Source organism: Anthonomus grandis, chromosome 7 (assembly GCF_022605725.1).
Source record: "Anthonomus grandis grandis chromosome 7, icAntGran1.3, whole genome shotgun sequence".
Lineage (NCBI taxonomy): Eukaryota > Metazoa > Arthropoda > Insecta > Coleoptera > Curculionidae > Anthonomus > Anthonomus grandis.
This window is the reverse complement of record NC_065552.1, coordinates 29,671,410-29,686,640: the sequence shown is the minus strand read 5'-3', so window position 1 is coordinate 29,686,640 and position 15,231 is coordinate 29,671,410. Positions and strand designations below refer to the sequence as shown.

Below are 15,231 nucleotides of genomic sequence, written 5' to 3'. Positions count from 1 at the left end.
ATAAGATATTTATTTTTTTTTTATTAATTCATTTCGTCACTTTCATGATATTGTTTTACAATTTGGTTTTAAGATTTAACTGATAACACGATTAATAAATTCATCAAAATTTATTGACATGAAATATTTAGTGAATTAGCAAGATTATAAATGGATTGCTAAACTGACTTTAAATTTTTATCACAGGATACGGATTTGATTTTTTAAATGTTTGTTTTCCTAAGTATTACGCAGTAACTTTTTTCCACTTAAAAGTTACTATTGGACTAGCTTCATACTGAAGTACTTGTAACTAGAGCATTTATCTATATAAGCAAGATCGATCATTTAAGAAATTAATAGTTCTAGATGTGATAAAAAATTAGCATTTGCGAATGACAGTAAATGACGAGACAATTACAAATTCCACTTGGCCATCACTTGTAGAATTAAATAATTTTACTGGTGGAAACGTTGTGACTTCATCAAATATTCCAAGTGAAGAAAATATGATTAGTTTAAAAAAAAATTGATTATCTTTTTCTGGGACTTATTCAGCCGATTTATAAATCATTTTCAATATTTAAAGAGGTAGTGAATAGCATGGATTCTTATATAAATGAGTTAACTAAGGCAGATTTCGTGGCTGGAGTCACCAATATAGGATACTTCTTTTAAAAGTATTGCAGCTTTGATGAATGAATGCTTTTTCAGTAGACTCATTTTATTTAATACATCTATTAAAATGCACTTGACAAATAACATTATGATATTTTACTAAATAACAGATTTCGTATTTAATGTATGCCGAATCGTTCTTATTCAAATCATCTTAGGCTTCATATATTGCAAAGCGATCTAAAACTAATAAATTACTTGTGGGTAAAAGTAATTTCCTGGTTATAATGAATGAAGAAAGTATCCAATTATTAAAAGAAATCAGTAATATTTATGCTATGTCATATACAATAACAGAAACAAACCATTATGAAAATAAACTAGTGAACCTAATTACAAATAAATTATGGGAAATATCCAGAGTCCACACCAATATAAAAGGACAACATATACCTACTAAATTGTATCCAAAAATAGCGATCTCTCTCAAGCGAAATTTGTTTTCCACAATTCTTAATCCAAGGCGACTTCCGCCAGATTTAGTGTGACGTTTCGGTTTTAATTTGTCGTCTTAGCTTCACTTCGGCCGTGTTTACGATCGAAATAATGAGGAAAATATGAGGAAAGCCAAAGTTGTTTACGAGTTCACTCAGTTTTATTACACAGTTCGAAAAGAGGACCGCAATTATCTCTGGGCGGATGGTTCGTATTATACGGCAGTTTTCGACGGTTAATTTGACGTGTTTCCAGATTTGTTTATCGTTATATTGGTTAGGATATTTTATAAGTCATCAAACAGGTAATTTGGATATTATTATGAAATTATTTTGTATATGAAAATACTTGTCATCTGCATTTCATTCATTATGTACGATATTTCTGCGATAATATTGGGTATTTTCATCAATTTTATAGTCTTGCAATTATATGACAACTCCCTGTCCTTTTGCATTAAACTTTGTCTAAGTTCCAATTTTTAAAAAAATATTCAGGGTAGGTAGATCGAAATTTTATATCAAGTGGACAGATCAAGTATTACACGACGATCTTTTAAAGAATTTAGATTTAAGAGATTTTCAAAATCAATGTCTTCTATAGATACGCCAAATTTAAAAGCAACTAAAAGTCTAAGGAATTTTCTTTGAATTTTTTCCAATAATTCAATGTATATGTTATATTGTGGTGACCAAACGGGAGTGGCCTATTCTAATATAGATCATATATAGGAGCTCTAAAACATTGAATGTCATTAAAAACCTTTAAAGTTCGACTAATAAAATCCAATAGCCTTATAGTTTTATTACTAGTAGATCAAACCTAAGACCATCAATATACCAACCTAGATCTTTAATTCCATTACTCTAATATTGTTCTTAATGCGATAGTCAAATAAAGTTATATTTCTTTTTGGAAACTGTCAACATTTTATATGTTTCTATATTTAAGCTCAATCCGTTAGCCAAACTCCATTCAGAAAAATCATGTCTATTATATCTAAATCATGTTGCACTTTTAAGCAATTACCTAATTCATTAATATTTTCAAAAAGTTTTAAATCATACGCAAGTCGGTACTAGCGTACTAGGTAGAGTGACTCTTAATAAAATCGTGTTGAGCACTATAGAAAATTGGTGAGATTTTCCTTGAAATTATGTTATTGACCAATTTTGCCAGTATGTACATTTTTGAAAGTGGACGATCATTTTTAATACCATGATTATTACTATTTTTAAAGACAGGTGTTGACAGTTTCCAAACGTCAGGATTACCTATAATTTAAGAAAAGTTTAAAAAGTTTAAAAGTTCTATGTATCATTGTCATATTTGGGAGCATACATTATGTCAAAATGTAGAATCTACCTTCATCGGTAGTGCTGGCTTTTACAATAATTATCACGAGTCAAGTAAAATATTGAATTTTTTTCTGCCTTATTTTATACTTAATTTGCGTATTACAATATACTATAATATACTATAAGACAATAAAAACAGTTTAAGACTGATTTTTAATTATAGCTAATAAAGGGTGTTTTTTTTAGAGGTTTGGATTTTAAGTTGTCAAAACTGTTTCTGGTGATTGTCAATTTGACAGTTGGTGGTGTATTCGTGGTCAGTACACCATGGTCAATATGCCATTTCACAATGAAAAGACTTACTCCAGAACAACGCTCTCAAATTGAGCAAATATGTTTTGAAAATCATAGTTCAATTCGCGAAACTTGTGTGCGTGTCCGTGCGCTGCGTCTATTTTACGGTCGACATAATCGGCCATCCGAGCAAGTTATTCGAAAAACCATGGATCGTTTTCGTACCACGCATACTCTAGTTGATAATACGCATCCACAAAGACGCCATACAGTGCGCACAGAAGAAGTTATTGCTCCTGTGGAGCATAGTGTTGAAGAGGACCCGTGAGTCGATTTGCCATCGTGCACAACAATTGGGGCTGTGCCCATCCACTTTGTGAAAGATTTTGCGGCAAGATCTTGGCTTGCGAGCTTACAAGATCCAACTTGTGCAAGAACTGAAACCGCGTGACCATTATGCGCGCCGTACGTTCGGTGAATGGGCGGAAAACAGTATTCAGCTTGACCCATTTTTTCAATCCAAAATTTTGTTCAGCGATGAGACTCATTTTTGGTTGAACGGCTTCGTCAATAAGCAAAATTGCCAAATTTGGAGTAGAGAAAATCCAGAAGCTTTTGTTGAGATGCCCTTACATCCATTAAAAGTCACAGTTTGGTGCGCTTTATGGTCAGGAGGAATCATTGGCCCATATTTTTTTAAAGATGATAATGACCAGAATGTTACAGTCAATGGAGAACGTTATAGAGCCATGATTGCCGACTTTTTTGTTCCTCAGTTGAACCGACTTGATGTGGCAGAGCTTTGGTTTCAACAAGATGGTGCAACATGCCACACAGCGCGTGATACTATTACTATACTAATTTCACGCAATGGACCTGTCAACTGGCCTCCACGATCGTGTGATCTCACACCCCTGCTTTCTTTGGGGATATGTGAAGTCACATGTCTTCAAAGATAAACTACAGACGTTGGATCACTTGGAAGCAAACATTCGCCGCGTTATTGCCGAGATACGGCCCCAGATGCTTGAAAAAGTGGTCGAAAATTGGACTTCCCGATTACGCTACATTCGAACCAGCCGTGGCGCTCATATGCCCGAAATCATTTTTAAGCACTAATGGCATAACAATATCTTTTAAATAAAACCAATACCATGTCAATAAATTTTTTTTATAGTTTTATTTCACTTCAAATTTGTATACCTCTCAAAAAAACACCCATTATATAGGTAGACATAGAACGTGTACTTTTTGGAAGTAAGAAATAAATGCGAAAAATGCTTAAAATGATTTAATATGATAAAATAATAAAATGATTTAATGAATATATCTAGTTTATCAAAATACCCAATAAATGTGAATTTTTTTTAAACACCAACACTGAACCAGTGGAAGTATTACGGATCGAGTGGAAAATAATGAAAATATCAGGTATAGTCCTGTAAATATATGTACATATGTACATAAATGACAAATAACATGTCTTATAGGAAAATATTCATAGGAAAATATCAAGAAAAAAGAAAGTATAACCATCATAATTAAAAAACTCGTGGGATGTCCCTTATGCATAGTTGTAATTGTGTCAACGTTTGTGGCATGGAATATAGAACTCGTGGGTTTGCAGATATTCGGCTGTTTAAATCTAAAATCTAGATTCAGCTAAATAACTAACCGAACTAAGAAAATACCTATCCGAAAAGGAATAAGGCAGTTACATAGTAATAATCGTTAAGACCGCTGGGAGATACGAATGCGGGATAAAGACATTCAACTATATTGCTATACTGACGATGTAGTCATCATATGAGAAGATGAAAATAATTTGTAACGATTAATATAGAAATTTTAAAACATCACACAAATTTAATATAACCGAAAAGACAAAAAAGAAATACAAATGTGATTAGAATTTACAATAAGATATTATTTGAAGACATTCTAATTATAAACAAATTTAGCGAACAATAGGTATTAAAATAATGTATATATAGTATATTATAAACCGCACAAGTTTTATTTATTGCAAAATTTCCCAAGTATTATATTGCAAGCAAAACAATACAATCTTTATCATCGAGTAAACAATAAAGTGGTGTACTTTACCGAATGGGATTAAGTCATTTGAAATATCGAGTAATATTAAAGCTTTTGGCAGTTATTAGAATTAAAAAATACCAAATTTTGACAGCGGCGGGTAAATTTTTATTATGTGTGTATTTATTATGTAGATTTAGTAGGAATGCAATATTCTTTGGTGTTTAAACAAAACACTAGTAAATTTAGCGGTTGTTATAGTTATAATTATATTTTTTATAATTGTCATTATGAATAGGTAATTTTCAGTAAAGGCGAATGTGGCCATGTTAAATGTTACTCAAAGAATAGAAACTTTGATTTTTATTGGATATAAATAGAAAACAAGAACAAAAATACGTTTGTAACCTGTTTAACGTCAAATATCAACAGTTAGAGAAACAGGGCAAATCAAAGATCGTATACATTGGGTCGATATTACAATATCATATTCGAATGACATTTGAAGTTGAACCGAATCTTCATAGTGCGTAGTCTAATTTACCTGGAATTAAATAATGTCATAACTTAACGAACTGTTTTGCCTGTATTTAAAAAAACCTTACTCATATTTTTTGGGAAGGATTGTTCTTAAAGGGAAGAGGATGACAAATTTCATTTAGGAAAAAATTTAAGAGAGAAACTACCAGAGGATACATTTGCCACAATTTTAAAAAAACTATTACAGTTCTGTGTCAATCGATGGGCTTCGAAAAACAAACCACAACAAACAAAGGTGGTTTGTTTTTCTCTGTTTAAACTATATCTAATTGTAGCTAGTTCACAAGCTACATACTTTAGCAAAAAGTGAAGAAAGAGTTGACATAAGGAGACATATGGGAACCAAATTGTCAGTATGGTTTGTCTTAAGGAGCTAAGACAAAATATGTTAACAAAACTAAATTCTGAATTAATTTCTAGAACATCTGATTGTCAAATCTTAAAAAAAAATGGTCAAAGAAAAATAATAAATTATAACAGGCATTACTGTAGGTAGATAAATTTACATATAATAGGTTAATTAAATGTAGCACTACGCGCAGGCATTTTGGAGTAGTAGCAACTAGTATTTCATAATTAGAAAAATACAAGAATAAAAATCAATCGAATTCGATGTTTCTCTATTACCAGAATGTGGGAGATATGCGTACCAGAATTACCGAAATTCATAACTCATTTATTAAGACTTGACTAAATAATACCGTTTATGGTAATAAATTTATGGTAAAAAATAAAGAGATAAAAACTCTAAAAAAGTAAGATATACTTGTATAGAGAAGATGGATATATACCGTGCGTGTCTCATGGTAGAGGAGTTCTTTTAGCAGTAAATTAAAATATAAGTATGTATATCTCATAAGTATGTAATAAATTGAGAAGACATTTTTATATTTCCTAATATAGACATTTTGGTAATTAAGGTATTTTTAAAAATCATTGTATATTTTTCATTATTGTTTACATTGGGTGATTTGAATATTTCTTCATATACTCGTTGTCTTGAATTTAAATTTATTGATATTTGTATAATTATAGTTAACTCTTTTTTGGAATTTGCTCAATTATTGCAAAATGATCAGTTAAAAAATGAAAATAATCGTTTGCTGGATTTTCAGTCAAGTTGAAAGAGCAATAGACTTTTTAATGAGGACACAATCACGCAAAATGGCTGCCACCTAGTAGTAGTCATTAATTTTGCATTGAATTGGCAGTCCAGATATATTTATTAAGTATGTGGTCATATCTGATGCTTGACACTCCGGTAGTCTCGAGGAGATAATTTCGTTTTTTTACCGCCATCTATATATTGAGGAATAGAAGCTTTTTCAGTGTTAGGTTATTTTTAAAGTTATTGACAGAATATATGTCAAAAACTAGAATCTTTGAATCTTTTTATAAAGTTAACTTTAACTGATACCCCATCCACCCGATAAAGTTAACTTTTACATTTTGAAGTTAACTGTGACATGTGACGTTATTTTACAAGTTCACTTTAAGTTATCTGTCAAAATAGTCTTATAATACCTGCCCTTAGTCACCCTAAGGGCCAAATTATGGACCGACTGGTAAAGTGTCTGGAAAAGTTATCCTGCTGGTAACATTAAAAAATTAACTTCTTGTTTGTCTTACCAGCAGGATAATTCTTGCTTACCAGTAGAATAAGTTAACAACAGGAAAAAGCAGCGTATAAAAGGTTTTCCAGGAAATGTATAACCTTAAATTTTTCAAAGAGTTGGAGCTTGCATAGATTTGCAAGAAGTTTGTGTATAATATTCTAAATTTTTTTCTTAATCTGTATGAGTATTTTGTTATTTTACATCTAGTTGAATATCTCTTGATTTAATATGATAATGCCTGATTTAAAGTTACACCCCTCCCTCACCTACCCCTCTTTACTGGCTATGCCACTTTTATGTGACTGAGAAATGAAAAGAAAACATACATCTAAGAAATCCCATATAGGAACGTCAAATTTAAGCTACCATATTCTGTCACTTACTATCATCATATGTTGAAGGCAGTCCCTCAACACTCAGTGTTATTAAATTGTAAATTATTTCCTCATAGGTGGTAAGAGGTGTTATGCCACCAGTTTTAAATATTTCCTGTTTTGGCTACTTTCTTCTTAGATCTTTTTTTATACCCTCATACTTTGTTCGAAGAATATTTAGGGTTCGAACCACCCCTTTTTTACATTAAACTTTGCTGTCAATTTTTCCCAGGCCTGATCTTTTTCTTTCCAAGATGTTGCATCAGTCTTTTTTGATTCAATTGTACCCGCATATTGACTTACTAAATTACAGAGCAAAATAACTTCTTTTTCAGAAAAGTTTACCGACTTCTTTTTTTATCAGGTTATTGAAATATCCTCTAAAAAAATAATGTAAAAAAAATTATTAAAATTCTACCAAATTCACTGTACTATAGGGATACAGTTTCTAAAAAGCTGTGTAATGTGATTCACTAGCAAATGTCTGGTTGGATACTTAGAAACAATTAGCAAAAATGCAAATAGTACTAACAGAAGGACTATCGGATTTGGCACGAAACAAGTAAGTTAGTCAATTTAGTCAAAAAACGGAGGTTTTTAGTACCTATAACTATTATCACAAATTAAAAACCAAACACTTCCATTCTTTTTGTTTATTTTATTTATTTTCTCTGGACCGGATATTCATAACCCTTATCTTTCTTATTTTCTTAGGTATTATTATAGTATAGTATTAATTATTGTATCGGCCACAACAATTATGTTGTTGCCAAACTGTAAACCTTCTGCTACTTAACAACAAGTTAAAATTTGGTTCATAATTCCTCCTACAGCTATTGGTAGGTTTACCGAGAGGATAGAATTTATCTGCCTGATAACACACAGGAACTTTACCAGCTGGTCCGTAATTTGGCCCTAAAAAAAATATCTCATACATTCTATTAGAATATAAAAAACAAGTACGCCGCTGCCTTTTTAATAATAATATTTATTAGCCCGCAGAGCTCAGCCAAACTGACGTAACCTTCAACTAATATCGCTGCGATTGTATATTAATAAACCTATTATTAACTCACTCACTAGTTTCAAACTACGTACCACATTCGAACGTTAAAAACACAATATCTTTTTCTTCCAGATTAAAGTCCAGTGAATCATCCTGAAATAAATACGTAAGAGTGCGACCTTTTGTAAGAGCCCCCTTCATTACAATACAATTTGATCGTGTCCGTCCTTCGCCTCTGTTCAGTGTTAAGTTAACATTTCTTCAGCGGTTCAGTGGCTTTGTAACTTTCACTCGACATGTGCCGGTAGTGCCGCGTGTTTAAAACAGATTGCTAAATATTTTCTTTAAAAACTAAAATTAAAATGTCTGGCAGTGAAATCATAGCGGGAATTGAAGGAGGTGCCTCTAATACCACGACGGTCCTCCTAAATCGTCATGGGAAAATCGTGGCCACCGCAAAAGGTGACAGCACCAATCACTTCCTCATAGGGATGGATGAGTGTCTGAAAAGACTGGCTGAATTGATAAATCAAGCTAAGACCATTGCCAATATTCCTTTGGATACACCGATAGCGGGAGCTGGATTGTCGCTAAGTGGTGTTGAGGGGGAGGAATCGAGGGTGGAATTGTTAAAAGGGTTGCAAGAAAAATACCCTAATTTGGCGTCACAGTATTGGATCAGTTCAGATACAGAGGGTTCGATTGCTACTGTTAGTAGTAATGGCGGTGTCGTCTGCATAGCAGGTAATTGAATTTACTAATAACATTTGCAAAATATTTTTTTTTTTGCACCGTGGATAAAGATGATCAGGATTTGCGTAAAAAGTAAATTAAAAATAATTTGGCATTTAGTTCATAACATTTTGTCAAAATTATCAGTCATGAAATTCATTTTAATTTATATATTTTGTTCAGATCGATCAATGTGTTTAAAAAAAATACAACAAATAGTAATGTAAAGCAACCTTTAAAAATGAGCCTGTTACTTTCTCTGGTATAGTTGTTATGATACTGACTTGGATGCGAAAGGTCCCGGATTTGCTTTTTTTACGATGTTATTTAGGTAAAAAAGAAAATTTGCTTTTATAATATTAATATTCATGATTTTACTTAAATTTTTTTAAATAATTTATTTATTATACGTTAATATAAATTTTGTGACTCTTCTGGTATATTGTCGGTAAAACGCTCGAACACGTCAATTTTGATTTTTAAGTCTTTTTCTCTCAAGTACGTAACAAATAAAATTTCGTACATTAACATGGTTTTAATTATAGTGATGTTTTAACAAATGTTGACAAATACCGCCAATAATCGCTAAACACATTCTACTTCGTCTGCGAACTTCGAAAGGCCCTTGTTTCTTTTTTAAGTGACACACTCCCGCATTTCTAATGCGTCGAATTAGGTCCTCCCGAATGTCAATTGTCACTTTGTACACCTCGTTTTTAAACCAGCTTCACAAACAATAGTCTAGTGGTGTAAGGTCTGGAGATCTTGGAGGCTAACTAATAGAACCACCGCGACCAATCAGTAGATAGATATGTGGCATTTTTTGTACGACTTTAATCTTATAAACGCGTCAAACATACTGACACTGACATTAGTACACAGAACAACAAAACAGACCAAACAATAGGTATCTACAGTACTTGTGATAAGAAACGGTAAACTATTTAAAACATTTTAAGTAGCTTTAAAAATAAATGAGAATCGGATAAGAAGATTTGAGTTTTTTAAAATAATTTTCACGTGTATAATACTGACCTAGAGTTTGGTGCCTTGCTTCGGGCTTACCCTGAATATACTAACAAGAACAGTGAGCATCAGTTAGTGTCATCGTATGTCCACGAAAAACTTTGTCTTCGATTTTAAATTGTTTAGTTCCCTAATTGTGATAAATATTGAACAACGATTTATTTAATTCAAGAACGGGTAGAAATAATAAAACTGTATTACCAAAATGGAAATATTACAAGAGCTACTGCTCGATCGTTTGATGCGTTACATGTAAACAAAAATATTAAAGATAAATATGTGGCTTAATTGATAAAAAAATTTAAAAAAACTGGATCTGCATCGATACACACCATCGAGAAAATCGACCAGTTAGAAATGAAGCCAGAGAAATACCAGTTTTGGAACATGTAGCACTTGACAACACTCAAAGCACTCGTGGACTGGCTATTCCTCCAGGATTTATACGCTCAACAATACAAATCGTTTTTAAATATAATAAATTTATCCGTACAAAATAAAACTTGCCATTGAGCTTCATGAAGACGATTTTAATAGAAAGTTGAAGTTTCGGGAACTAATATCAACTAAGCAAATCTGTTATTTAATATAAGTTTCTCGGATCAGTGTACGTTCTATTAACATGGTGCTGTTAAAAAACAAAGTAAGCTAGAAGTAGACTCGCATTACCTTTTTATTACTTGGACATCTTAAAAAATAAAATAGACCAGGAATTACCGAAATATTAGAAAATGACGCTAATTATAATTAAAATGACGTTCATCTTCAATAAGACAGAAGTACTACGAAACATTGATAAAGTGCTCATCTAGGATATGGTATCCTGTATTTAAGGGACTTTACCGTGAATAAAGTGCTAGTATGTTTTTGCTTTTGAGTTTAGTAAAGAAAAATGTATCTAAATCTTAATATAATAATGGCAGAGAAGTTTCGAAGTAGATAGGAACAAATAGAAGTAGGGAGTCAACCAATGTATTGGGATATGGCTGAACAAAAGAATTTTATAGAAATAATTTTATAAAACTTAGGAGGAAGGTAATGAACTGCGTATTTTTTTCAATCCATAAAATTTTGGAAATCATCTCTTGAAGTAACCCCAATAAGGTGAAGATAAAGTCATTATATACGTAGCGTTTTGTTTAGGCAATTTGGAATTTATAGCAATAAATTATAACGAATTGATCTTAGTACAAGTCAAGTTAACTAAGCTAGAATATCTTAGTTTAATTTAGTTTTGTTCTTTGCAAAATTGAACTTGAAGTATCTGCAGTGAATACGAGTATTACTAATAGTAGAGACTCTAAATCCATTTTTTTTAAATTATGAAAACCAGTAAAGACAACCGTTTTAACATTTATATCCATCACTAATGGTGTGTCCTTAAAAAGTAGTTTTGAAACAACATCAACAACATGGAAAAACATCTATTAATATTCACAACTTATTTTTTTCCTATAACATTGTAAGCGATTCTAAAAAAGAATTTGTGATTCCATACGTATTAAAATTAAGATAAGTTTTGTTTGATTTACGGAATCGAATGCTTTGGAGATACCTATATAGACAACATCCATTTAATCTCTACCCTCGAAGGCATTTAATTTAAAGTTAAAATAATAGGCAAAAATAAATAAAACACATTACTTGTATTCAGCATATAATTGAAATCATCATCAGGGCTTAAGATATTGTTAAAGCAACGATACTATTAATAAAAAAACGGTACATAACATATTTGCCTATGGTTTCGTACAATTTTTTTTATAGTGTTGTTGCTTTAACAAGCCTGATGATGGCCTACGGCCGAAAGCGCTAGGCAGCAATTTTCAATTTCAATTATTCGCTAAATACAAGTAGTGTGTTTTATTTATTACGCAAACATAGCGTACAACTGATATACCCATAAGAATAGGCAAGGTGTTCTATGGACTTTCTCTTTTGGAGTTCGTAATGCTTGTTTCCGATCCAGTTCAGGTCACGAAATTGATATTCGCTTAACTGTAATTAGACTTTCAATAAGTTTGGGTATATGGAAATAGGTTAAAAATTCTTCTAGATTTATTATCGATTTTATAAATTTGCTTTATATGGCGTAGCTTTCAAGATAAGGGATTGAGTGGTATAATTGAAGTTTTTGATAAAGTAGATAAACGACATCGGGGATGTGACATTTATTTGTGATATGACTAGACACCTAGAATATAGCGAGGAAGAGAAAATTAAATAATCAACATTGATTTAATTAATTTTTGGTTATGAGTATATTTTTTTTGTAGTAGGCTACTTATAGTCAGCCTAATAAAATTTATTAGGTTATAAAAGGCTTTTACCATTAAATTTGTTAAGAAGAGTTGTTGAGTATTAGTAAATAGCTAAGAATATCACTCTAACTTCTATTATATTTCTATGGGTGTACCATAGGCAAGTATCTTACACTCCTGGCGTAAATGGCACTTTGACAGTTTCATTCGGCTTTAATATATTTTGATATCCATAGTTCGATCACAAAAGCAAAAAGGGAAAATTATTAGAACATTCCTCTTAAGAGGTATCTTGTCGATCTTTTTTCCATGCTCTAAATCTATTTCCAGTACTTTTAATTCATATACTGTAGTGATGATGAATATTGTAGTATGTACTGTAGTGGAGTTTGAAAAAATTGCCGATGCAGAAATGCCAGAACTACCCTTAAATTATATATTGAATATCAACTCTGTTTTTCCTTTGTCTATTTAATTCAGAGTCACATGAATCGATTCGCGTTAATTTCGGACTTTCGCACCAGATGCGATGATTAGAGTAGTTTGTGGTTTTACTTTGCTTTATCATTCCTTTTTCCCATATTTTAATCGTTTTATTGTGAATTTTTCTCATGTCGAAAGTCATGTTAAATTATCATGTTGTAAATAATTAAACTTCCATCGGAATTTATTTAACACTTATTTTATTTTTAGGTACTGGTTCCAACACAGTAGCCATCAATCCCGATGGCACGAAAGTCCAATGCGGAGGCTGGGGTCATCTATTAGGCGACGAAGGCAGTGCCTGGAACATCTCCTGGACGGCAATCAAGTACTGCTTTGATTCTTTGGACGATTTCCAGACGCCTCCTTATTCGACCGACAAAATCTGGCAATTGGTCAGGCGTCATTTTGACATTCGGGACCAATTTGATATCTTAAACTACTTTTACAACGACTTTAGCAAGAGTCGGATAGCTTTGATGTGCAAAAGTTTAGCCAAACTGGCCGAGGAGGGAGATTTATTAGCAAAAACGATATTTTCAAAAGCCGGCGGCGATTTGGCTAAAGCGATAACGGCGGTACATAAGAAAGTGGCGGTCGAGCTCAAAAATAAACCTGGAGGTTTACAAGTGATTTGTGTGGGATCGGTGTGGCTCAGTTGGAGTCTCTTACAGTCAGGCTTTGAGGCATATTTAGAGAATAATACTGATATTAAGCAGCTTACTTTGCTTAGGTTACAAACTGAGGGAGGCGTGGGAGCCGCCTATATGGCAGCCGATAAGTTAAATTTGGCTCTTGACAGAGCTTACGAGAAGAACTATAAAGTGTTTTATGTTTATGGACAAGGAAAGTTGTGCAATGGAAATTCTTGTGATAAGAAGTAAATAAGACTTGAACATTGCCCAATTTTAGTGATTTTGACTGAGGACTGCTTTTTCTACTTATAAAGCTACTTTTTTATAAATAAACATTGTAACGTGCCTAATAAAATATATCATATTATTATGTTTACCATACCACATAATACTTTGTGTTTTTTTTATATGACGATGGAAGTATTTATAATTAAAAAAACAAAAAATTATGCAGGATCCAAGGTAAAAGGAATTGTGAATCTTCACGGATTATACTAAATTGCTGTAACTGTCACTACAATTTGAAAATATATGGATGGCATAATTAAATTAGAAATAAAACTTATTTACCTTCATGGGAATTTTTGAATTATTAAGAAAATACTTAACATTTATTAATAATTTGTCTTCAAAGTCAAAAGGTAAATGTAAGTAGGGTTTATTTCTGATGAAAATGGAACAAGTCATAAGTATTTTATTAGATATTTATGAACTCTTTCTATGCCTATTATCGAAGCAATTAAAATTTTGTAATTCACACGTTGCCTATTTTTAAGAATTGCCCAATTAGTAAACTTGTATTTTCGCCAAGCTATTTGAAAGGTTATTATACAGGGTCTTAACTTTCAATATAAAACTATAAATTTAAAATTTGACCAAAATTACTAAATTAACATATAAGTTTGATAACGCCATTCGAGAGCTGAGTAAATTTTCTAAGAATTCGATTTTCGACGAATTGCTATGAAGTGGGGAAAACAAATTATTGTTGTCATATTTAAATCGCTACATTTCTTAACCAAGAATGAGGTGAAATATGAAAGATAATTTTCATCTTCCTTAATGGACTTTTACAGTAATATTAGTTTGTTTCAAAAAGGGAAGCTAGATGGTGCTGTTCATTGTTGTTCTTCTTTCTTATTTGCCTTCTTGTACTGTCACAGCAAGCCATGAAAAAACAATAAAAATATTGCGTCTCGTCATGGCAATATAGTAAAAATGCGGTTTACAAATAAAGAGGCATTAGATATGTCACGTGTGTATTTTAAGTGCTGGTGGAGTCCAACCATGGTTTCCTTACAGTTACAATTCCTTACAGGCACTCCTGGACTAGAGTTCCATTATCTTGACTTCTAGTCAACGGATTTTAGTGATTTTTTCAAAAAAGATTAAAAAGACTTCAGACTAGTCAATAAATTAAGAATTTCTAAATTTGGATTAATAGAACCCGAGATATTGACTTGCCAATAAGAGACAAATTATTTTCCTCCTTACAGGCACTCCTGGACTAAGAATTCCAATATCTTTACTTCTAGTCAACGGATTTTAGTGATTTTTTCAAAAAAGACTTCAGACTATTCCACAAATCAAGAATTTCTAAATTTGGACTAATAGAACCCGAGATATTCACTTGTCCATAAGAAACAAATTATTTTCCTCCTTACAGGCACTCCTGGACTAAGAATTGCAATATCTTGACTTCTAGTCAACGGATTTTAGTGATTTTTTTAAAAAAGATTAAAAAGACTTCAGACTAGTCAATAAATTAAGAATTTCTAAATTTGGACTAATAGAACCCGAGATATTGACTTGCCAATAAGAGACAAATTATTTTCCT

General features: G+C 31.8%; 2 protein-coding genes across 2 annotated transcripts in view; one reads left to right on the top strand and one right to left on the bottom strand.

Annotated features, from left to right (window-relative positions):
* Positions 1 to 15,231, bottom strand: part of LOC126738509 (T-box transcription factor TBX1-like) — a 57,677-nt gene that overhangs the window by 12,803 nt on the left and 29,643 nt on the right. The window lies entirely within an intron of this gene.
* On the top strand, positions 1,151 to 13,783 carry LOC126738510 (N-acetyl-D-glucosamine kinase). Its single transcript, XM_050443881.1, has 3 exons — positions 1,151 to 1,396; positions 8,390 to 9,001; positions 12,970 to 13,783. The coding sequence occupies exons 2-3, from the start codon at positions 8,620 to 8,622 to the stop codon at positions 13,641 to 13,643; spliced, it is 1,056 nt and encodes a 351-aa protein (XP_050299838.1). The 5' UTR covers positions 1,151 to 1,396; positions 8,390 to 8,619; the 3' UTR covers positions 13,644 to 13,783.